General features: G+C 35.7%; 3 protein-coding genes across 3 annotated transcripts; all 3 read right to left on the bottom strand.

The window, feature by feature from the left end:
- Window positions 1-5,169: 5,169 nt before the first annotated feature.
- On the bottom strand, window positions 5,170-10,651 carry LOC129575225 (zinc finger protein 665-like). The gene is made up of 12 exons (XM_055458316.1): window positions 10,100-10,651; window positions 9,879-10,032; window positions 9,323-9,815; window positions 9,009-9,194; window positions 8,782-8,843; window positions 8,455-8,707; window positions 6,751-7,082; window positions 6,594-6,660; window positions 6,282-6,467; window positions 6,046-6,145; window positions 5,666-5,956; window positions 5,170-5,592 (listed from the first exon to the last, which is right to left on the bottom strand). The coding sequence occupies exons 1-12, from the start codon at window positions 10,229-10,231 to the stop codon at window positions 5,434-5,436; spliced, it is 2,415 nt and encodes an 804-aa protein (XP_055314291.1). The 5' UTR covers window positions 10,232-10,651; the 3' UTR covers window positions 5,170-5,433.
- A 114-nt stretch (window positions 10,652-10,765) lies between these two features.
- On the bottom strand, window positions 10,766-17,664 carry LOC129575109 (zinc finger protein 729-like). The gene is made up of 20 exons (XM_055458036.1): window positions 17,528-17,664; window positions 17,254-17,435; window positions 17,118-17,185; window positions 16,784-17,036; window positions 16,207-16,635; window positions 15,917-16,111; window positions 15,724-15,811; window positions 15,367-15,660; window positions 15,167-15,290; window positions 14,247-14,263; window positions 13,976-14,116; window positions 13,745-13,895; window positions 13,354-13,684; window positions 13,191-13,255; window positions 12,478-12,730; window positions 11,924-12,340; window positions 11,625-11,822; window positions 11,476-11,557; window positions 11,108-11,398; window positions 10,766-11,039 (listed from the first exon to the last, which is right to left on the bottom strand). Exons 2-20 carry the CDS (start codon window positions 17,346-17,348, stop codon window positions 10,899-10,901), a joined length of 3,633 nt encoding a protein of 1,210 aa, XP_055314011.1. The 5' UTR covers window positions 17,349-17,435; window positions 17,528-17,664; the 3' UTR covers window positions 10,766-10,898.
- An 800-nt stretch (window positions 17,665-18,464) lies between these two features.
- On the bottom strand, window positions 18,465-22,505 carry LOC129575228 (zinc finger protein 845-like). Its single transcript, XM_055458319.1, has 11 exons — window positions 22,255-22,505; window positions 22,021-22,174; window positions 21,495-21,960; window positions 21,191-21,376; window positions 21,071-21,132; window positions 20,722-20,974; window positions 19,737-20,153; window positions 19,438-19,635; window positions 19,290-19,371; window positions 18,907-19,197; window positions 18,465-18,831 (listed from the first exon to the last, which is right to left on the bottom strand). Exons 1-11 carry the CDS (start codon window positions 22,384-22,386, stop codon window positions 18,670-18,672), a joined length of 2,403 nt encoding a protein of 800 aa, XP_055314294.1. The 5' UTR covers window positions 22,387-22,505; the 3' UTR covers window positions 18,465-18,669.
- Window positions 22,506-22,618: the final 113 nt, after the last annotated feature.

Here is a 22,618-nt window from a genome sequence, read left to right as displayed (position 1 = left end):
GAAAAACACTTTTGAACTTCGTTCCCAGTAATACAGCGTCCTAGCGTCACTCAAAATGATATCAGTCATTCTGAGTGGTGAATCCACGCACAGGAGCGTCACTCCATTTTAACCTCGTCTAGAAGTTTTTCATCTGATATCACAACTTTTGTAAGGCTTTTTTTTTTGGAGAAATACATTTTTACCAGAAGTATGTCTATTTTAAGGTCTTATTATCAGGAAATTGCAATGTTCTGGGTAACACATTGGCATTCTAATTTCACAAGTTCTGGAGATTGCACTATCTAATTTCCACTACCATTGAAAAAGTCCCAATTTCCTCTAATTTCATATTATAAAATGCGGTAAAATATGATTAAATTTCAAAATAACCATAAAAAGAGTGTTGAAACGATTGTGGATTCTCATTATTTCATTAAAAAAATATTAGTTCCCAACCACCAAAGCTCTGGAAAGTGCATTTTTTATGTATCCCCCGAGCAAAAGTTCAATTTCATACATTCAGATGCCAAAATGCCGATTTATGACCAAAATGACAACGAAATGGATATTCAAGTGTTCGTGGACTCCCATTATTTTCACGAAAAAATAGCAGTTTTCTAAGACCAAAATGTCGTCAGAAGTCTATTTCACGTGTTTTCCGAACAAAAACATTATTTTGAATATTGAACATTGACTCGAACCTGAAAATGTCTGGATCGATGTGCCATTGAATGTGATCCATAAGTATCGTATTGTTCACAAGTTTATAATTGCAACACCGGAGATAACCTTTTGGATTCCCGTGTTCCGATAAATAGTGTGTTCTAGCTATTTTGACAGTATCGAGTTGAGTATCACAGAAATCACATTTTTTGTTGAAATATTCATCCATAATATTTCTGATTTGTACTTCGCTTATATTGTACTCAATGTTTCTTATTTCGTTTATATAATCTGTGAAGAAAAGAAAATGAAATGCCGAAAATGTTCAAACAACGCTGAAAAAATTGTTCGGCTGTAATTATTAACCGTCAAAATCTATGCCTTCCGAATGTGTCATTTTCGTGTGATGTTCCAAACGCTGCCGAGTCTTGAAACTAAAAAGATAATTTAGATAAATGCGAGTGACGTCATCAATAGCTCGGGACCTTGAGTACTACAACTTTGCCGAAGACACCAAGTTGATATCTCCTATCAGTTCCGCGAAAACCGTGAAAAACCGCGACAAAAAATGGGAAAATTTGCGATATTATCGGCTGTTAATAACATATTATTAACAGCGATGTTAATAAATATCATCAGAAATGTTAATAATTATTAACATGGATGTTAATAAAATATTATGATGAAAATCATAATAATATAGTATGATCATACTATCGGTATTAACATCGCATGTTAATAATATATTAGTATGATAATACCGGTATTAACTGGTATTAACTAGTAAGTAATAGCGATATTGACAGGCGATGTTAATAACGTATCAGTTGTTAATATCGCCTAGTTAATAATATATTATTAATAATTATTGTGCAGCTATAATATTCATGTTTGCTTTCTTCTAATTCCATATTCTCATCTTCTCCTTCCAATACCATTTTGATGGGCCTCAATGGGTCAACACAAACCATTTCCTGGTGGATCTCTGGCGGAATCACACATTCTAAATAATGTACACGAATCAAGCATCCAAACAGCGAGAGACTGACCAATATTACCTTCAATGTTTTCATCTTTGACAGCACTGTTGATACTTTGCAGATAGTCTTCGCGCAATGCAATGACTTCTTGGGAAAACTGGCGAAATTCTTCGATTTTGTCCCAACATTCGATGGAAATAACTTTTGGCAAAATATCCGAATCGTTGACCTTCAAGGATTAGGAGTAGTTCCCTTATAATTATAGTCATTTGTTGGAATCTGCCGGTTTTATTGAGTCGAACGACTTACCTCGTCGTGAAAATACTGCTTCAGTGTGTCAATTATATTCGGTATCGATGCAGAAATCTCGCATATACTAATGTATTCTATGTCTTGTGTTTAACACAAACGACACAGGTTTGGTTCCATTTTTACTTCCATCTCGTAACTTTTTCCGTTCATTCAGAACTCAAGCCAGAAAATTCAACTCAAGTTGTTCATATCCGAATGTTTTGTTTACAATGTGTCAAATGAACTTCGTTCTGAAAGATCTGTCAAAGTGTAGTTTATCATCAATTGACACCAGATGGTGTTTCGGTTGAACGGTTGTGCTTTGTTTAAAGTTTCCAAATTAAGTAAAACCAAGTCTAACTAAGATTAGTTTCATTCCGTTATTGACAATATTCACAACACGGCAAAAATACATATATACATGCTCAGTCATTGCTTGGATGAATTTTTATATAAGAACCAGTCCAAAATGGGCTATAAAACAGATTAATTGATGTATCGGCCATTCCACTCGAAATCAGGGAAGAGTCTAGGGGAATATCACGCAAAAAATTCTATTGAATTTCTATTGATTTTTGCATTTTCTAAAAATTAATTTCAATTATATTAAATTATGCGAGATATCTGAGATTTTTTTCATTTTGGTCGATTTTTGCAGATATTTTAATGCTGGAAGTGGGTTTTGGCGGATCCTCAGGATCGTTCAGAACTGCTCCCGATTCTGGAAGTGGGTTTTGGTGGATCTTCAGGATGGACCAGACTTGGTTTGACAATGCCCTGGCCCATCCTGAGGATCCACTTCCAGAACCGGGAGCAGTACTAAACGATCCTGAGGATCCACCAAAACCCACTTCCCGAATTTTTGAAGCGGTAATGACGTCAGCACATGGTGAATATGAGTGAATAATACAGATTTTGCGAAATATTTGAAATAGCTTAGATTTCATTAGATTTTAATGAAATAAATGAGATAGAAATAAGTTTTGCGAATAAAAATTGCGTGATATTCCCCTAGGGAAGAGTTGTAATGTGAGGTCGCCGAATTGGCTGAAAATTGGCTTGGAGTCTTGTTTTCGATAGAAGAAGAGAAAACCAAAATCTCAGGCCTGTAAGTGGCCCACATTTCTGAGTTCACCCAGTGTAAATTTTGCAAAAAATCGAAAAAATCGAAAAAAAGGGTTTGCGCCAACTGAAAACTAACTAAAAAGTAGTTGACACATTACCAAACCATTAGTAATGTTGGAAAGGGAATTGATGGGGCTACAAAAGCCGCCTAGTAACCTACCCTCTTCGACCCTATTGGAGCCTTTAAAAATGGGTTCAAAGTATAAAATGTTAAATATCTCAAAAGAGTGGTGTTTTTTTTGACATGCTTTTTTTGACATGTTTTTTGCGCTTATGTCGCGCCGCTTCAGATGGAAAAATAAAATTTCGTGTATACCCCGTGTAAAATCTCCATTTTGAGTGATTTTTTCGATGAAAAAGTCGATTTGAGACCAAAATACAACAAAATGGGTGTTTAATTGTTCACAGGCCCCCATTATTTTCGAAAATAAATAGGAGTTTTCTAACGTAAAATTATAGAATTACGCAAATTTAAGATACCTCCCTGGAAAATAAAAACCATTCACGATTGAATGCAGAATAGGGAATTTTTGAAGCAAAAAAAGTGTTTTTATTGCGAGTTGAAAACATCCTCCGAAGCAGGGTCATTTTTCGACCTTTTAGACAGGATTTAGATAAGTCTACATCGATTTTCCGTCAAAAATTACGTGGAAATAGAATCATGACAGCCCATTATAGGTGGGTTTTCTATGCCACAAATGTGATTTTGTAAGCAGATTTCGACCATTCGTTTGTTCTATGAAGAAAAGTCAGTTTCGGACCAAATTTATAGGTAAACCGACGTGGAAAAGGTCGTTTTTTCATGTATTTTGACGAAAAAATAGCAGTTTTCTCATATCAAAATGTCGTAAGAGGCTATTTTCGACCATTTTTCCCACAAAAACGCTGAAAAATGACATATGACTCACCTGCCGAGGCCAGATACACGAACTGAATACTGTATACACGAAATTTTATTTTTCCATCTGAAGCGGCGCGACATAAACGCAAAAAACCCACTCTTTTGAGATATTTAACATTTTATACTTTGAACCCATTTTTGGAGGTTCCAATGGGGCCATAGAGAATAGGTTACTAGGCGGCTTTTGTAGCCCCATCAATTCCCTTTCTAACGGTACCAATGGTTTGGCAATGTGTCAATTACTTCACAGTTAGATTTTAGTTACCGCAAACCCTTTTTTTCGATTTTTTGCAAAATTTACACTGGGTGAACTCAGAAATGTGGGCCTCTTACAGGCCTGAGATTTTGGTTTTCTCTTTTTCTATCGAAAAAAAGACTCCAAGCCAATTTTCAGCCAATTCGGCGACCCCACATTACAACTCTTCCCTGATTTCGTGTGGAATGGCCGATGTGTCTCTCTTTTTTATATGACTAATTTGCTTTTATTTAACCCTTAGATCGCTCACCTCGGGTCTGGCTGGACCCCTTTGTATTTGTATGCATTTGTATGGGAATAAGGTATGCATGCCATCTCATTTTTCACGAGACTGATAAAAGATAAGTGATATCTGTCTTCAGCAAAGTTATAGAGCAGGTCAAGTTCTACAATTTATTTCAGTTCACCATCTCCTTATCTCTTATCAGTTACGTGAAATACGCGAAAAACCGCAGAAGACCGCTAGTATGATGGATAGTTTTGATTATCATTTTTTGCGTAACTGATAACGAGATAAAGAAGAGATAAGTGATAACTGTCTTCGACAAAGTGGTAGGGCAGATAAAGTACTACAACTTTGCCCAGAGCATAAATTCGTTATCTCTTATCAGTTGCGCGAAACACCGCGAAAAACGTAAGATATCTCTTATCATTTTTCGCGGAACTGATAAGAGATAATGAGATGGCGAATGGAAGAAAATTGTATAACTTGACCCGCTCAATAACTTTGCTGAAGACAGTTATCACTTATCTTTTATCAGTCTCATGAAAAATAAGATGGCATGCATACCTTATTCCCATACAAATGCATACAAATACATAGGGGTCCAGCCAGACCCGAGGTGAGCGATCTAAGGGTTTTAAATATGTGAACGAAGGAGGGTTAATCAATCATTGCGACATTTTTGTAACGGTTTCCTAAGATGCTGACAATTTGATGAGATGCTTCTACTTGAGTTGCCATAGACACATTTACTCTTCAATTCAAACTGTTTTATATATTTCCTCATGATTCTAACAATTTAAAATTGTAATAGAAATATGATTCATTGAGAATAAAAACAGTGTATTTAATTAGTGGCCGAACAAGGGAAACACAGCGTGAGATTTTCTATTTATTATTGTTTTACAATAACAACTCCGTATGAAGAAAAAACGCTTCGTTCCATTCGGCACTGTTTTTATGCCCACCGGTTCATATGTTATGCTCATTTGTCAGAAGTAATCTTCATCTTCTACGGCTTCATTTGTGCTGCCTTTTTCTTGGCCTTGTCGGCTAGCCATTCTGCTGTATGTATCTTGCGATGCTTATACATGTTGGTACGCCAAATGAATGTCTCATCGCAATATGTGCACTTGTAGTGTTTCTCGTTCAGGTGTGTCCCGATATGACTCTAAAATGATCGTTCGGTTACTTTGACATTTGAGAAGATAAAGTTGATCGATTGAAAAATAACAACAACCTACCTTGAGTGAATCCTTCGACTTGCATATTTTGTCACACAAATGGCACTTAAAATCAGGAGCACAGTGAACCTGTCGTATGTGAGACTTTAGTGCATTCAGGTTAGCCGACATTCGACCACATTGGTTGCATTTCTGTGGCCCTGTCGTGTGCATCAGCTGATGTGTCTTCAATATGCCTTTTGTCGCATACCAAGCCTGGCATATGTTACACTGAAACTTTGGCCTCGGCTCTGGTGGCTCGGTCGAATGCTTTCTTAAATGCTTTTCCAGTTGTTGTTTTGTTGGAAATGCCTTTGAACATCAATTGAAATTGATCACATTTAAAACGATTCGGTCTTGGTCTGTCTTGAATTCATTAGTAATTAAAAACAAAACCTTACCTTTGCACAAAATTCACAAATCGATAGTGATTCAGACGATTTATTTTTGTTCGGATTGTGAGTATCATAGTGAATTTGGAAGCATCTTTTCGTGAAATACCTAGATCGAATAAATAGAATTGGTTTTAATTAGTCTTTAATCTACTACAGTTTTTTTTTTACATATTTTCTTTTTGAATTTGCATTTCTTTTCGAAAAATGGTGACAATCAAGTCTGACAAAAACAACAAACTTACGCTTTATTACATATATTGCAAATAAATCTTGGTCGCATCCCTTTATGTGATCTCATATGTTTTCTCAAGTTATTAGCATCGCGAAATGATCGTTGACACTCTTCACAGAAGAACTTTTTTGTGTGCAGCACCTTGTGTTGGCTTAACGTAAGACGGCTTGTCATTGATTTATTGCAAATGTCGCATCTATTCGATGTTAATCAAGAGAAATATTTTATTCACCATGAAATATGATCAAGAATTTGCGATAAAATATTGAAAAAATACGAATAAATGGAATTTTCCAAATTTTCATCATATCATGAAATTCACCTGAAAATATTCGGGTTTCTGTGCCATTCCATGTGATCTCTAATCAGGTGCAACCGATGAAATTTCTCTGAAATCAAAATTAAATGACAACCATCGCGAGAGTTAAAATACAACACAATCGTAGTGAAATAAAGCGGATGAATTGAATAATGCTCACTTTGACAACATTTCACATATCCATCCTTTGTCCCGTGAACGTCCAAGTAATGCGATTGTACTGCATTGAATGAGGTAAATGTTTTTTCTGAACACAAATCACACGATGCATCAACATAGTCGGAAATTTCCAAATCATCTTCTTCTGGCTCTGGCTCAATCAGGTCTATCTCCTTATGCACACGTTCTACATGAGCTTTATATATATAGCCGCGTTCAAAGTTTTTCTCACATAGATTGCAATAAAACTGTTTTTGTTGCAGAATTTGATGGCTTTTTATGTGCTTAAGTAGATTTGGTCGACCGTTTGTCTCTTTTTTGCATAATCGACACCTGGAATAAAATGGAATCGATAAAGAAGTTTGATCAATAATCGACTATATTGGAGTCATTTTTGTGGCGTTCCCACTCGCATTTAACGTCCATTGTAGAAGCTTACTGGTCAAAATTCAAACATCAACATATGGAAGTGGAGGAAATGACGCCAAGCTGCACGAGGTTATTTTAGACAGATATTTAACGAGTTCGTTATTTTTGTTATAATATTCAGGTTTTGGGTCATTTTTCTTTTCTTTTCACAAGCAATTTTATTCCTTCCAAAGCGATTCTGAACACTCAGATCTCATAAAATAATTTATACAGTCAAACAAAGTCAACCTGAATATCTTGCTTAGTTTATATTGTTTTTTTTTTTCATTCAAAGTACAAGAATAAAAACAGCTTATGCAATCCTGATTTGGCCAAGAGCAACTATCGCTTGATGAATGAGTTTGAGAATGATATTTCAATCGGTGCATTATAAACCGACTAAACATGCGCTCTTTATTGTCATATCCAGTCAATGACAGATAGCTGAGGATATATGCTGAGCATAGGAACTCAGCAAGCTGAGATTGGGACGTTTGGATTTTGTGACTTGCTATTCGTGCAAATTTATGTGAAATTTCGGTGGAGTGTTGATGGAGTGTAATGTAAAATGTGTTTCAAACTTCCCTCCATCATAAATTTGTTTGAATAGCACGTCACAAAGTCAAAATATCCCAATCTCAGCTTGCTGAGTTTCTATTCTCAGCATATATCCTCAGCTATCTGTCATTGACTGGTCATATCGTATTTCTGAACAATTATTTTGTAATAGTCTTGCTTGACATAATCAAAAGTTCCCATAATTAAGGCAATCGGATATGGTTTCGCCAGAAATTTCAAACTTTTTAACACAAAATCGTTCTGTATGATCTTCAAATTTTTCTCTGATGCGTAAATAGTTGTGTTTGTAAGCTCTGCTGATTGGATTTTGGATTACTGAGCCCCATGATAACTAAATACCATGATAGTCCAAGACAAAATTAAAAGACTAAAATGATTCATAACTGGTTCTATCTCTAGTTTAGTTCCATGTTATTAATTAATTCAACAGGCTGGAAATCGAGAATCGTTTGGTTGTCTTTATCAGTTGCATAGAAATCGCCGTCTATGTTCTATTTAACTGAGTTCTTCTTGCTTCACTTTATTACGATTTGAAACACGAGATTTTACAAAATCTTTTTGTTTCGGAGAGTGTGAATATCAATCGCAATACTTCATGAGGGTCATCATTTGACATAGAATTGGCTTCTCTTTAAATTAACGCTAGCCACTTTTTCTTTTTCAGATTCGAGAAACACCCTACTTACATACACACGCGCAAAATACAAATCGTACATACTTGAATGTGTCTGGATTGATGTGCCATTGGATGTGATCCATAACAATTTGATTATGGCGAAGTTTTATATTGCAGCACTTGATGTATCCGAATTGGACGTCGTGTTGTGATAAATAATGTGGTCGGGCCGTTTTTATGCCATCAAACACCACATCACAGAAATCACATTTCATATTGAAATGGGCATCCATGACACTCTTAATTTGTTCTGGGCTCAAATTTATTTTTATATTACGCACATCTTCTTCATAGCCTGCAACAAAAAACGACAACGAAAAACGACAACATTAAACGACAAAACTCTATGAATGATGAAGAGAAAGTTACCATCTAATCCTTTCGGATGTGCCATTTTGACATGAGTGTCCAAGTGCTTCTGCATTCTGAAACTGAAATGGTAAAAGGGGTTGTAATTCGGATTTCATCAAGAAAATTGCGCTCAGATTTATGAGAGAATGCTTAAAAAAGTCCGGATTTTTTTCGTAGTCATTATTCTTCCAATTTTGTTCAGAATATATAATTCACTTGTCATAAAACAATTCACATTTGCTCACCTCTCATCGCATTGATCGCACGGAAACTTCGACCTTGCCACATGTATCTCACGCATATGTCGTTTCATTGAGTTCTTCAGCAGGAATGTCTTTTGGCATATGTCGCAAGTGTATTGAGTCGTGTGACCAGCCTTGTGTTCCGCAAGATTGTTATAACTCCTCTTGATTATGCCACAAACGTTGCACCTGTTATTTGGGAAATTGCAAATTTTTGCCAAACAAATTATTTTTTGCTGGATGAAATACTTTGAGTCACAAGATAACTTTGCTAACAAAACTATTTTTTTTTAGTTGTCAATTGAAACTAAACTCACTTGAACACCTCCGGATTTAAATGCCACACGATATGCCATTTGAATATTGATCGCGATGTGAATTTCGATTGACAGCAACGTACATAGCCTCGCGGCTGATTAATATGATTCATCGCATAATGTGCGGTGGCATCGTCCGTTGATTTTAAAATTGTTTCACAATAAATACACTTCATGTCGAAGTATTGATCAATAACTTGTTGCTGTTGTTCAGGAGTCACTTCGTCGATGTGCCGTGGAAGTTCGTTGTTATCCGTCCCATGTGGCAGTTCATTTGAGTCAACAAATATTGAACTGTCGTCGTAATCAAACTCATCATTATCGTCACATTCATTGTTATCTGAAAATTCGTGTTTATCCAACGGTTCAAGGTGTATTATACTTTCGGCTGATTCAATAGCCTCGTCTTCTCTCTCAACTATCGTTGGTTGCACTGGCTCCACGCAAATAATCTCCCGATGGATTTCTGGCTCGACATTCAAACTGGCACATTCTGAAAATTTTGTACAACAAATCAAGCACCAGCCAAAAGTAGCGCAACACCGACGATTGTTACCTGCTGTGTCTTCAACTTTGACAGCGTTGTTGAGATGTTGTCGCAGATATTGTTCACGCAATGCAAAGACCTCTTCCGAAAACTTGTGGAACGCTTCTACTTTGTCCAAACAGTCGTAGCAAATTACTTTTGGTAATATATCCGAGTCGCTTACCTATAAGGATTCAGAAGAGAGTTTCCAAGGGGTTCGTTCATCGAAAGGTGGACTGGTAAAAACTTACTTTATCGTAAAAATATTGCTGTAGACTGTCAACAATATTCAATGCCGATGCAGTATCTCCGAATATACTGACGTATTCTACAACCTGTGTGTAACACAAACGACAACAATCCGGTTCTTTTTTCACATCCATCTCGAGTTTTTTGCGTTTATTTCGAATAAAATCACAAATTAAAAACAATTTTCATTCATCCGAATATTTTGTTTACAATATGTCATCATAGTTTCGGTTTTGAAAGAACTGTCAAACTGTGAAGTTTGATGCGAGTTGACAGCAGGTGGAGCTTCGGTTCAACTCATAGTGACACTTGAAGTGACTGAATGGAGAACGAAATTCAAAAAATAGGAAATGGGATTTTTTTGCGGTTTTCAATTTCAATGAAACAGAACGTACGCAGAAATGCAACCTATCATTACTTTGCCAAATTTCAAATAGGCACTTGAATAAGACTGGTTAATGAAGTAGATAGTTTGATTTTCATGTTAATGGAATATTCGAATGTTTTACCACTTACGACGGGTTTGTCTTAAGAAGCTAATAAAACATGGGCAACAGTACTTTCTTTTTGTTTTGTTTTGTTTTTGGAGTCAAGTAATAAACATCTTCAGAATCGTAAAAGTTCGAGAGTATTAATATTTCCCTACAACCTAAAAAACTATGAAAATGTTTTTTTTTTCTGTAACAATCGAAGCAATTTTATTTTAAAATTCTTTGACGGATAATTGTCTGCTTGATTTATCTAAAAATGTTGTACTTGTCCATCAGAAGAGATATATCTTGCGAGCGTTTTTTGTCGCACCTATTTCTTGCCTTTATCGGCCAGCCACTCCTCTTCGTGCATTTGTTTCCGATGTTTGTACATGTTTTGACGCCAAACGAATGTCATATCACAATAGGTGCACTTGTGGCTCTTGTTGTTCAAATGCGTTGCAATGTGATCCTAGGACAAGATTGGAAGATTCCTAATTAACATAAGTCTAAAACAGAAAGAGACCCAATAATACATACTCTGAGTGATGCTGGCAATTTGAACGATTTCTCGCATAAATGACAGTTGAGTATCGTATCACTATGATTCCTTCGTATATGCTGTTCCAGTGCATGTGGATTAGGAGTAATTTTATCACATTGACTGCATTTCTGCGGCTCTGCATCGTGTTTCATTTTATGTGCTTTCAAAATACCCTTCGAAGTATACCATCCTTTACATATATCACACTGGAATTTTGGCTTTGTTTTAGGTGCTACATCTAGATGTTTTTCCTGATGGAGTTTCAGTTTGGTTTTTGTTTTGAATTTCTTAAACAAAAAGTAAAATATTAAAACCGATCAAACCGTTGATTTGCACTCTTTGTATTGATCAGAACTCGTCTTACCTTCGCACAGAACTCACAAATCTGATCGTGTTTTAAATCATGTATTTTACGATGGTTATTTAGATTATTTCGGTTAGGGAATCTATTTGGAATCATAAGCACATTATCTGATGATTTTATTCATGATAATCTGAAATTTATATACCCACCGTTTGTCGCACACATCGCAAATGAAATTGCCTTGTATTTCATGATTGCGATATTTATGCATTTCTAAATGGTCTCTCAACAGATTTCCAACTTTAAACGACTTCTTGCACGTGTGGCAATAATACTTATTTGAATGCCAATCATTGTGTTGTTTCAAACGGTATCGACTTGGCAGTGATTCTTTGCAGACCTCGCACCTATTTTGAATCGTTGAAGGAGCAACAAATTATTCGAATTACCAAAGTTACGATTCAAATATGGAAAACTCGAGTGAAATGCAGAGATATTTTGAAATTACCTGAAAATATCCGGATTATTGTGCAATGCAATGTGATCTCTGATATGACTTAATTGGGAAAATTTCTTATGGCAACACGTCACCGACCCAACTGATCTGTGGATGTCTAAATAATGTGATTGCATTTCTTTGAACGAGGTAAACGTTGTTGCTGGACACAGATCACACGTTGTATCAAAATAGCCCGGTATCTCTATGTCATTGGCATTGTTATCACTCGAATTGGGTTCAACCGACGAAGAAATCGTTTGTATTCCGGAATGTTTGCGTTCCATATGCCTTCCACATCGTGCACTGGTCGCAAAGTGTTGATCACAAATGAAGCATTCTAACAGCTCTGTTGTTGAAATTTCATACCCTTTCAAATGTTTAATGAATGCTTTTCGATGCTTGTGTTCTAGCTTACATACTCGACATCTGAAAAATTCAGTGAAAAAAAACTTGGTATAATATAACTCGCGCCTGCGTTGTCCGGCTGTGATATTCGGTATTCGTTAATTTAGTAAGGATTGGGGTAAGCTGTTCAAAAAGAACTTTGTGCATTTGAGTTGAACCTGAAAATGTCTGGATCGATGTGACATTGAACGTGTTCCAAAACGGTTTTGTTATTATAAATTTTAGTTTCGCAACATCGGAGATAGCCTATTGGATGCCCGTGTTCTGATAAATAGTGTGATTTGGCCATTGTGATACTATCGAGCTGAGCATCACATTGATCACATTTTTTCTCGAAAAATTCCTCCATTATTCTTTTGACTTGATCTTCGCTTGGATTACATTCCAATTTTCTTATTTCCTCCAAATAATCTAGAAATCAGTAAAATTATGTGCCAAAAATATTCGTAAATCCGTTTATCAATATGAATAAATTTATAAACCCATTTTGGTCACACGTTGCGAAAACGCAACGGTGCAGATTTCCTGGACTGGGGCCATTCAGACACGAAATTTTCAATGATTTCCAAAAGGGGAAATGTAGTTTATTTCAAAATTCAACCGCTGTGTTTCTGCGTTTTGGCTAATTTTAATGTCTAGGGAGTCCATCAATGGTCGGTAGGCCCTGTCCAAAAATTCAGAAAATCGGCAAAAAAACGTCCAAAAAACCAAAGGGGGACCCTTGGAAATGTGAATATTTTTTTTAAAGATAGTGGAGAGGTTGAAGTCAATTTTTCATATTCATGCCAAAACTAGCTTCTGTGCCAATTTTCAGCTCATTCTGTCGAGCAGAAAAAGTGCGGGCCAAAATGGGTTAAAAGCAATTATTTACCACTTAATAACTCTTTCGAATGCTTAAAGTGATGGTGATCTTCCAAACGTTTTCGAGACCCAAAACTGGAAATGCATGAACAGAAAGAGAACATGGAAGAAAAACAATATTTCCACATTAAACAATATCTAAATTATTATTCAATGCTGTTCAAAATACTCACCTCTCGTCGCATTGATTGCATGGGAATTTCATTTTTGATACGTGCACTGCAAGCATATGTGTTTCGAGTCTTTTTTTCATACTATATTCTCTCTGGCATATGTCACACGTGTATCGCACACTTTCATTGCACTGTGGCAGCTTATTAGAGTCAAATACTTCTTCGTAAGCTTCATCGTCATTGGGAGATCCCCGTTCATCAGTTAGATTATAATGTAAGTTACTTTCTTCCAATTCCATATTCTCATCTTCTTCTTCAATTAACATTTTTATGGCCCTCAATGGATCAACACAAACTATTTCCCGATGGATCTCTGGCGGAATCACACATTCTGAAAATGTACACGAATCAAGCGTCAAAATCCAAACAGTGAGAGACTGAACAATATTACCTTCAATGTGTTCATCTTTGACAGCACTGTTGAGACGTTGGAGATATTCTTCACGCAATTCGATAACCTCTTCGGAAAACTTGCGAAATGATTCAATCCTGTCCCAACATTCGATGCAAATTACTTTTGGCAAAATATCCGAATCGTTGACCTTCAAGTATTTAGAGTAGTTTCCTTATAATTATGGTCATTTGTTGGAATAAGCCGATTTTATTGAGTGAAACGACTTACCTCATCGTCAAAGTACTGCTTCAGTGTGTCGACTATAGTCGGCATCGATGTAGCATTTTCGAATATATCAAAGTATTCCACCGGTTGTGTATAACACAGACGACACAGATCTGACTCCTTTTTTATTTCCATCACTTTATCCTATTATTTATTGAGAATAAATCCACTAAATTCAAACCAAATCTTTATTTATCCGAATGTTGTGCTTACAATGTGTCAAACAGACTTTGTTTTGATAGGTCTGTCAAAGTGTAGTTTTGTATGAATTAACGTTAGATGGTGCTTCCGCTACAATTAAGGAGAGATTTTTGAAAAATGTAACATAGGTAACAGTCGAGGGGAAATTACTCTTTTCACTGAAAAGTAATAGTTAGAAAAAAAGTAAATGTCAAATATTACATCTTCAATTACTTTTTCTCTTTCAATTACTTTTTCTCCAACTATTACTTTTCAATGAAAAGTAATTGAAATGAGTGATTTCCCCCTCGATAACAGTACATTCTTTTTATTTTATTTCATTTTATTGTTTGCTCTTTTACATATACTTGATGTAAGAAATGAAGTAAAAAACGTTGCACCATATTTCATTTACCTACCACCTAAAAACGGTGACCGGTCATATTTTCCCCGGTCATAACTTCCCTCATACAAAATGAATGGAGAATTTATAGCCCCAAATGACGGAGAAAATAATTCCATTTCAAATTTGGACATAACTTCCCCATCGAAAAAATTTTGATTAGAGAAAATATGTCCAAATATCAGAAGGATTCATATCCAAATGCATATGGACATAATTTCTCGGGGAAATTATTACCAAAAATGCTGTGAAATTATTTCCAAATAAAAATGGACATAATTTCACCACGTATTTTTCACCGAATAATTGTACATAAATAATAAAATTAGCGAGGTTTGTTTGTTTTTGTTTTATTTGTTCACCGCTTTTTTGTTTACAGCTTATTTTTATTTATCCATTTTATTTATTCACCGCCAAGCAAAAAAAAAATTAGTTTAATTTAGTTCACTAAAAACAATGAAAATGTGTTTTTTTCTGTAACAATAAAAAATTCGAGGAGGCAATTTCATTATAAATTTTTTTGAAAGATTATCTGCTTGAATAATCAAAAAATGTTGTACTTGGCCATGGAAGAAATGCAAAGTTTCATTTTTGTCGCATTTATTTCTTGCCTTTATCGGCCAGCCATTCTTCATGAAGCTTGCGATGCTTGTACATATTTTGACGCCAAACGAATGTCATATCACAATAGGTGCACTTGTGGCTCTTGTTGTTCAAATGCGTTGCAATGTGATCCTAGGAAAAGATGACAAGATGATAAGATTCCTAATTAACATAAGTCCAAAATAGGAAGAGACCTGATAATACTTACTCTGAGTGATGCTGGCAATTTGAACGACTTCTCGCATAAATGACAGTTGAAATTGGCTTCACTATTGTGAGTGTACCGAATATGCTGTTCCAGTGCTTGTGCATTGGGGGAAACTTTATCACATTGATTGCATTTCTGTGGCTCTGAATTGTGTTTTATTTTGTGTGCCTTCAAGCTGCTTTTCGGATACCATCCATTGCACACATCACATTGCAATTTCGCTTCCGGTTGCTTTGTTTCAGTAGAATGTTTTTTGAGTATATGATTTTTCAACTCCACAATGGTTTTGAATTCCTTGAAAATAATTTAATTGTCAAAAAATCGGTATATTTGAAGTGAACTAAGTGTATGTCTCACCTTGGCGCAGAATTCACAAATATGGTCATACCTAAGATTGTCTGTGTGCATTTTACGATGCTTTTCCATCGTCTCTTCGTAGCGAAATCTGTTTGTGATAATGAACATGTTAATGCATTGACATCGCACTATCTATCCATAATATATTTATATGGAAGAAAGAGTCCTTGTAGCTACAAGGTAATTCACTCACTTTTTGTGGCAGACATCGCACACAATATTTCGCTTGAGTGTTTCACGAGCTTTATGTGTATTCATATGTTGCTTTAGATGATTTGTACTTCCAAATGACCTGTTGCATACATCGCATTGAAATTTATTTGCATGCAAATCGTTATGTCGAAGTAAAGTTCTACGATTTGGCAGTGATTTGTTGCAAACACCGCATCTGACCAAAGATATAGAATAAATTATTATTTGAATTGTTTGCGGTTCGTTTAAATGTTGGCAAACTTGATTAACATGTATGAGACCGTAAATTACCTAAATATATTCGGATCATTGTGCCATGCGATGTGATCTCTGAATTGAGGAAATGTGAAAAACTTACTTTCACAACACTTTACATTTCCGTATGCAGCGCTATGAATATCTAAGTAATGTGATTGCATTTCATAGAACGAGTTAAACGTTGTTGCTGGACACAGATCACACGATGCATCGGCATAGATCGGGATCTCTATGTCATTTTTCAAATCACCATTGTTTTCATTTGGATTGGTTTCGACCGGTGACGAATTCGGTTGCATTTCTGAATGCTTGCGTTCCATATGAATTCGATGCTGTGAGAAGGTCCCAAAGTATTGGTCACAAATGTTGCACATAAATTGCTTTGTTGAGACGATTTTATGTTTTTTCACATGCCTAAGCAGATTATATCGACATTTCGATGCCGTATTGCACAATCGACATCTGAAATATTCAATGAAACGAATTTTCTCATTATGACAATAAATTTGTTCAGCCAATTGGCCAAATTAGATTGGCAACAAATGAAGGAAACGTTTGAATAGAAACATTTCCAACCGTTTTTATTTGGTTGCAAGTGTTTGAATTGAACCTGAATATGTTTGAATCGATGTGCCATTGAATGTGCTCCAGAAACATCGAATTATGTGTGAGTTTATAATTGCAACAACGAAGATAACCATTTGGATTTTTGTGTTTCGCTAAATAGTGCGATTTAGCCATTGTAAGAGTATCGAGCTCAGTATCACAGAGATCACATTTCCTTTCGAAATGTTTGTCCATTACGCTTTTGACTTGCATTTCGCTTGGATGGTATTCTATCTTTTTTACTTCCTCTATATAATCTGTAACAGAATTCATACATAACATTTAACTCTACGAATTTTCACGGAACGTCGAATGGCGTTGCACACGCAACTATTTACCATCTAAATTCACGCCTTTGGAATGTGTCATTTTAACATGATATTGCAAACGCTTCTGAGTCTTGAAGCTGTGAAAATAAATTAACATGAAATCAGTTTGTGGGAATACATTTCTTAAAATACAACATCAACTCACGTTTCATGGCATTTATCACATGGATAATTCCGTTTCATCACGTGCACTTCATGGATATGCCGATCAACTGAGCTTTTTTTGGTGAACTTTGCCATATATCACACGTGAATTGGTTTGTATGTGTGCTTTTGTGTTGTGCATAGAGTTGTGGCGTTTTTTTGGTCACACCACAAATCTGGCATCTGTTTTTCGACAGAATAATACATTTTGATTAAGATCGAATCGAGTAAATAAAACTAACAAGTTAACATAATTCTATGGCCATTAAACTCACTTGAACAATTCAGGATTCAAATGCCACACGATATGGTAATTGAAATCATAAAGCTGCGGCAAATTCATTGAACAACATTTCACATAGCCTCTGGGTTCATTTTTATGATTCACTCTATAATGTTGGGTGGCTTCTTGGCATGTTTGAAATTTGACTTCACAGAAATCGCAACTCATGTCAAAGTACTGGTCAATAATTTGCTGTTGTTGTTCGGGGCTCACTTCACTGATGTGCTGTGGAAGATGCATACCTTCAGTATTCACTGGCAGCTCATTAGATTCAGACACTTCATTGTCATCATCAGTATCATTGGTATAAGAGAATCTCCGTTCATCCATTGACTCATAATGAAGTTTACTTTCTTCCAATTCCATATTCTCATCTTCTTCTTCTTCAATTAATATTTTTATGGGTCGCAACGGGTCAACACAAACCATTTCCTGATGGATTTCTGGCTCAAAATTCGTAATCGCGTATTCTAGAATATGTATAAAAATCAAGGACCAAATTGACGAAAAAACGAAATAATTTACCTTCAAAATTTTCGTTCTTGACTGCGCTGTTTAAATGTTGTCGCAAATATTTTTCACGTAATGCGATGACCTCTTCGGAAAACTTGCGAAATGATTCAATCCTGTCCCAACATTCGATGCAAATTACTTTTGGCAAAATGTCTGAATCGTTGACCTTTAAGGATTTGGAATAGTTTTTTATTATTATATCCATTAGTCAGAATATGCCGGATTTATTGAGTCGAACGAATTACCTCATCGTCAAAATATTGCTTCAGTGTACCGACTATATTCGGTATTGATGCAGTATTCTCGAATATATCAAAGTATTCTACGACTTGTGTATAACACAAACGACAAAAATCTGGTTCCTTTTTAACTTCCATCTCGTAACTTATTTCGTTTCTTCAGAATAAAACCATTAATTTTCAAATAAAACTGTATTTCTCTGAATATTTTGTTTACATTGTGTCAAGTCGATTTTGTTTTCATAGTTCTGTCAAAGTCAAGGTGTCGTTTCATGCAAGTTGACATCAGATGGAGCTTCTGTTCAGCACAACACATTGTTTTTATATTGAACCGAGTGAGGAGCCGAATTTGAAGAAAGAGGGTAAGATTTCAATATGTTTCCTATGGTTTCTTTTTTGCCGCTTCTATCTTGTCTCTATCGGCCAGCCATTCCTCTTCGTGCTGCTGTTTTCTATGTTTATACATGTTTGGCCGCCAAATGAACGTCTCATCACAATAGGTGCACTTGTAGCTCTTGTTGTTCGTATGCGTTGCGACGTGATCCTAAAATAAGTTGTTTGGTAAAATTCAAAACGAAGTTAAGATAAATAATGTAAACATATTATAAAACCGCCGTACCTTTAGTGATGCTTGTGACTTGAGTGATTTGTCACATAAGTGGCATTTGAAATCCGATTCAGCATGGACATTCTTAATATGCTGTTCCAGTGCATGTGTATTAGCTGAAATCTTATCGCATTGATTGCATTTCTGCGGCCCTGAATTGTGTTTGTCTTTGTGTGTTTTCAAACTACCTCTACTTGCATACCATCCATTGCATATGTTGCATTGGAATTTTGGTTTTGTTTTAGGTGCTACATCTAAATGGACCGACAGATGGTGTACCAGTTGTGCTTTTCTTTTAAATTTCTTAAATCAAGAGTAAATTTTTAAAACCGATTAAAACCGTTGATTAACACTTTTGAAGAGTGACTCTTCCGACTGATTAAAAATTGTATTACCTTTGCACAGAACTCACAGATCTGATCATGCTTTAAATCATGTATTTTACGATGGCTATTTAGATGATTTTGGTTAAGGAATCTATTTGAAATCATAAGCACGTTTTATATCATTTTATTCATGATGATTTGAAATTTATATACCCACCGTTTGTCGCAAATGTCGCAACTGAAATTGCGTTGCATTTCACAATTGCGATTTCTATGCATTTCCATATGATCTCTAAATTGATTTCTACGTTTAAACGACTTCTGACACGTGTCGCAATAATACTTATTTGAATGCCAATCATTGTGTTGTTTTAAAACGTATCGGTTTGGCAGTGATTCTTTGCAAACATCACATCTGTTTTGAATCGTTGAAGGAGCAACAAATTATTCGAATTACCGAAGTTACGATTCAAATATGGAAAACTCGAGTAAAATGCAGAGATATTTTTAAATTACCTGAAAACATCCGGATTATTGTGCAATGCAATGTGATCACTGAAAAAAGTTATGCGGGAAAACTTTTTCTGGCAACACGACACTGCCCCGACTGATTTGTGAATCTCTGAATGATGTGATTCCATTTCTTTGAACGAGGTAAACGTTGTTGCTGGACACAGATTGCACGAAGCATCGACATATCCCGGTATCCGTATGTCATTTCCGTTGTTTTCATTAGAATCGATTTCAACCGATGAAGAGCTCGGTTGTATTCCTGGATGATTTCGTTCCATATGAGTTCTGTGTGTTGTGCTGGTCGCATAGTATCGATCACAAATGTTGCACATAAATTGCTGTGATGATAAAGCATTATGCCGTTTCACGTGATCAATGAGTTTATATCGATGCTTGTGTTCTAGCTTGCATACTCGACATCTGAAAAGTTCAGTAAAAAAAACTCTCCATATTATGATATCGTAAGTCGTCACTGAAGTAAGCAATAGAATAAACTGATTGAAAATAAAGATGTAAACGATTTTTCGCGAAAATGGGTTTTCGCGAATTCGTTCGTTCGTTTGCGAATTTAACGAAAACGAACGAAAATGAAAGAAAAAAAAATTTCTCGGACAAAAACGAACGAAAAGTTTGATATTGTTATTCGAACGCGAACGAAAACGAAAATTGAATTTTCTCTGCGAAACGAAAACGAATAAAATTAACGAAAAAACCATAAGCTTTCGTTCCGATTTTCGCGAATTTGTTTGTTTGTTAACGAAAACGAACGAAAATTGGATATCGTTTGGCGATTGCGAACGAAAACGAAAAATTTGAATTCTTAGCGAACGAAGAAAAACGAATTTTCGCATATCGGTGACGAACGCAAACGAAAACGAAAATTGAATTTTATTAGCGAACGAAAACGAAAGCAAAAATGTCCATTCGTTTACACCTTTAATTGAAAACAACATATTTATCGTTATAATTTTGTGTGTTTGAGTTGAACCTGAACGTGTCTGGATCGATGTGCCATTGAACGTGATCCAAAACTGTTCTGTTACTATACATTTTAGTTCCGCAACATCGGAGATAACCGTTCGGATTCTTATGTTCTGACGAATAGTGTGATTTGGCCAGTGTGATACTATCGAGCTGAGCATCACATAGTTCACATTTCCATTCGAAATATCCCTCGATTGTACTTTTTATTTGTACCTCGCTTATATTGAACTCCATGCATTTTATTTCGTTCATATAATCTGCAATGAAATCAGTCAAATTGAATACAAACCATATCGACAGATTTTTTCAACATCAGACACGAACATGTACATTGTACAATAAAAATTATTCACCTTCTAAACCGTTCGAATGAGTCACTTCCAGGTGAATTTCCAAATGCTTTGGAGTATTGAAACTTTAAAGAACAAACTTAGATTATGACTCCATTTTATTGAAATATAGCATTCATTTACCTCTGATCGCATTGATCGCATGGAAATTTCTTTTTAGTTGCATGTACATTGAGAATATGACGTTCTACGGAGCTGAATGCAGTAAATACCTTCTGGCATATGTCACACGTGAATTGGTTGAAATGTTTGAGTTTGTGTTTTTTATAAGATTGCAAAGTTTCCTTGACTTCTCCACAAATCTGGCATCTGTTTTGTTTAGAATAATACATTTTTCATCAGGAGAAATGCTTGTGTTTTGTCAAAGACTACATTTTTTTTCTTTCCATTTTTACTCTAAGGTAATCCAATGTTTGTGTTCACTCACTTAAATACTTGTGAATTTAAATGCCAAACAATATGGGCATTCATGTGAGCATTCTGTGGCCATTTCAGTGAACAACATTTCACATAACCTCGCTGATTGTTATGCTTTACCCTGTAGTGGCGGATGGCTTCTTTCAATGTTCCAAAAGTGATATCACAGAAATCGCAGCTCATGTCAAAGTATTGGTTAATAATTTGCTGTTGCTGTTCGGGGCTTACTTCACTGATGTGTCGGGGAAGTCGAGTGCCTTCGCCACTCTCTGGCAGCTCATTGCGATTGATCAGTTCATGATAAACTTCATTACCATCTGAGAATCCCAGTTCATTCTCTGACCCATAATGAAGTTTGCTTTCTTCTAATTCCATATTTTCATCTCCTCCTTCTATTACCACTTTGATTGGACTCAATCGATCAACACAAACCATTTCCCGATGGAATTCTGGCACAACATTTGGAACCGCGTATTCTGAAAAATGTACATGAATCAAGAAACAAACGTAAATGACAATAAAACGAAGAAATTTACCTTCATCACTTTCGTCTTTGACCGCACTGTTGATGTGTTGTCGCAGATACTCTTCGCGCTTTGCGATGACCTCTTCGGAAAACTTACGAAATGATTCAACTTTGTCCCAACATTCAATGCAAATTACTTTTGGCAAAATGTCCGAGTCGCTCACCTTCAAGGATTTAGATAATTGTCCATTCAATTTTAGTCATTCCTTGACATGTGCTGATTTTACTGAAACGAACGACTTACCTCGTCGTAAAAATACTGCTTCAGCGTGTCGGCTATATTCGGCATCGATGCAGTATTCTCGAATATATAAAAGTATTCAATAGCTTGTGTATAACACAAACGACAACGATCCGCTTCCACTTTTACTTCCATCGCGTATTTTTTTTAGTTTATTCAGAATAAAACCGCAATTTCAACTAAAACTGTGTTTCTCTGAATATTCTGTTTACAATGTGTGCGGTAGATTTTGTTTTGATAGTTCTGTCAAAGTCAAAGTGTCGTTTCATGTGAGTTGACATCAGATGGAGCTCAAATTCAGCCCAGCACATTGTTTTTATATTTAACCGGATGAGGAGCCAAATTCGAAAAATGTCACACAATATTT

The sequence above is a fragment of the Sitodiplosis mosellana genome, unplaced genomic scaffold (genome assembly GCF_009176505.1).
Source record: "Sitodiplosis mosellana isolate CC-2019 unplaced genomic scaffold, AAFC_SMos_1.0 Smas_scaffold_6166, whole genome shotgun sequence".
In the NCBI taxonomy this organism is placed as follows: Eukaryota; Metazoa; Arthropoda; class Insecta; order Diptera; family Cecidomyiidae; genus Sitodiplosis; species Sitodiplosis mosellana.
Note: the sequence above shows the minus strand (reverse complement) of the source record. Positions and strands in the feature narration are given on the sequence as shown.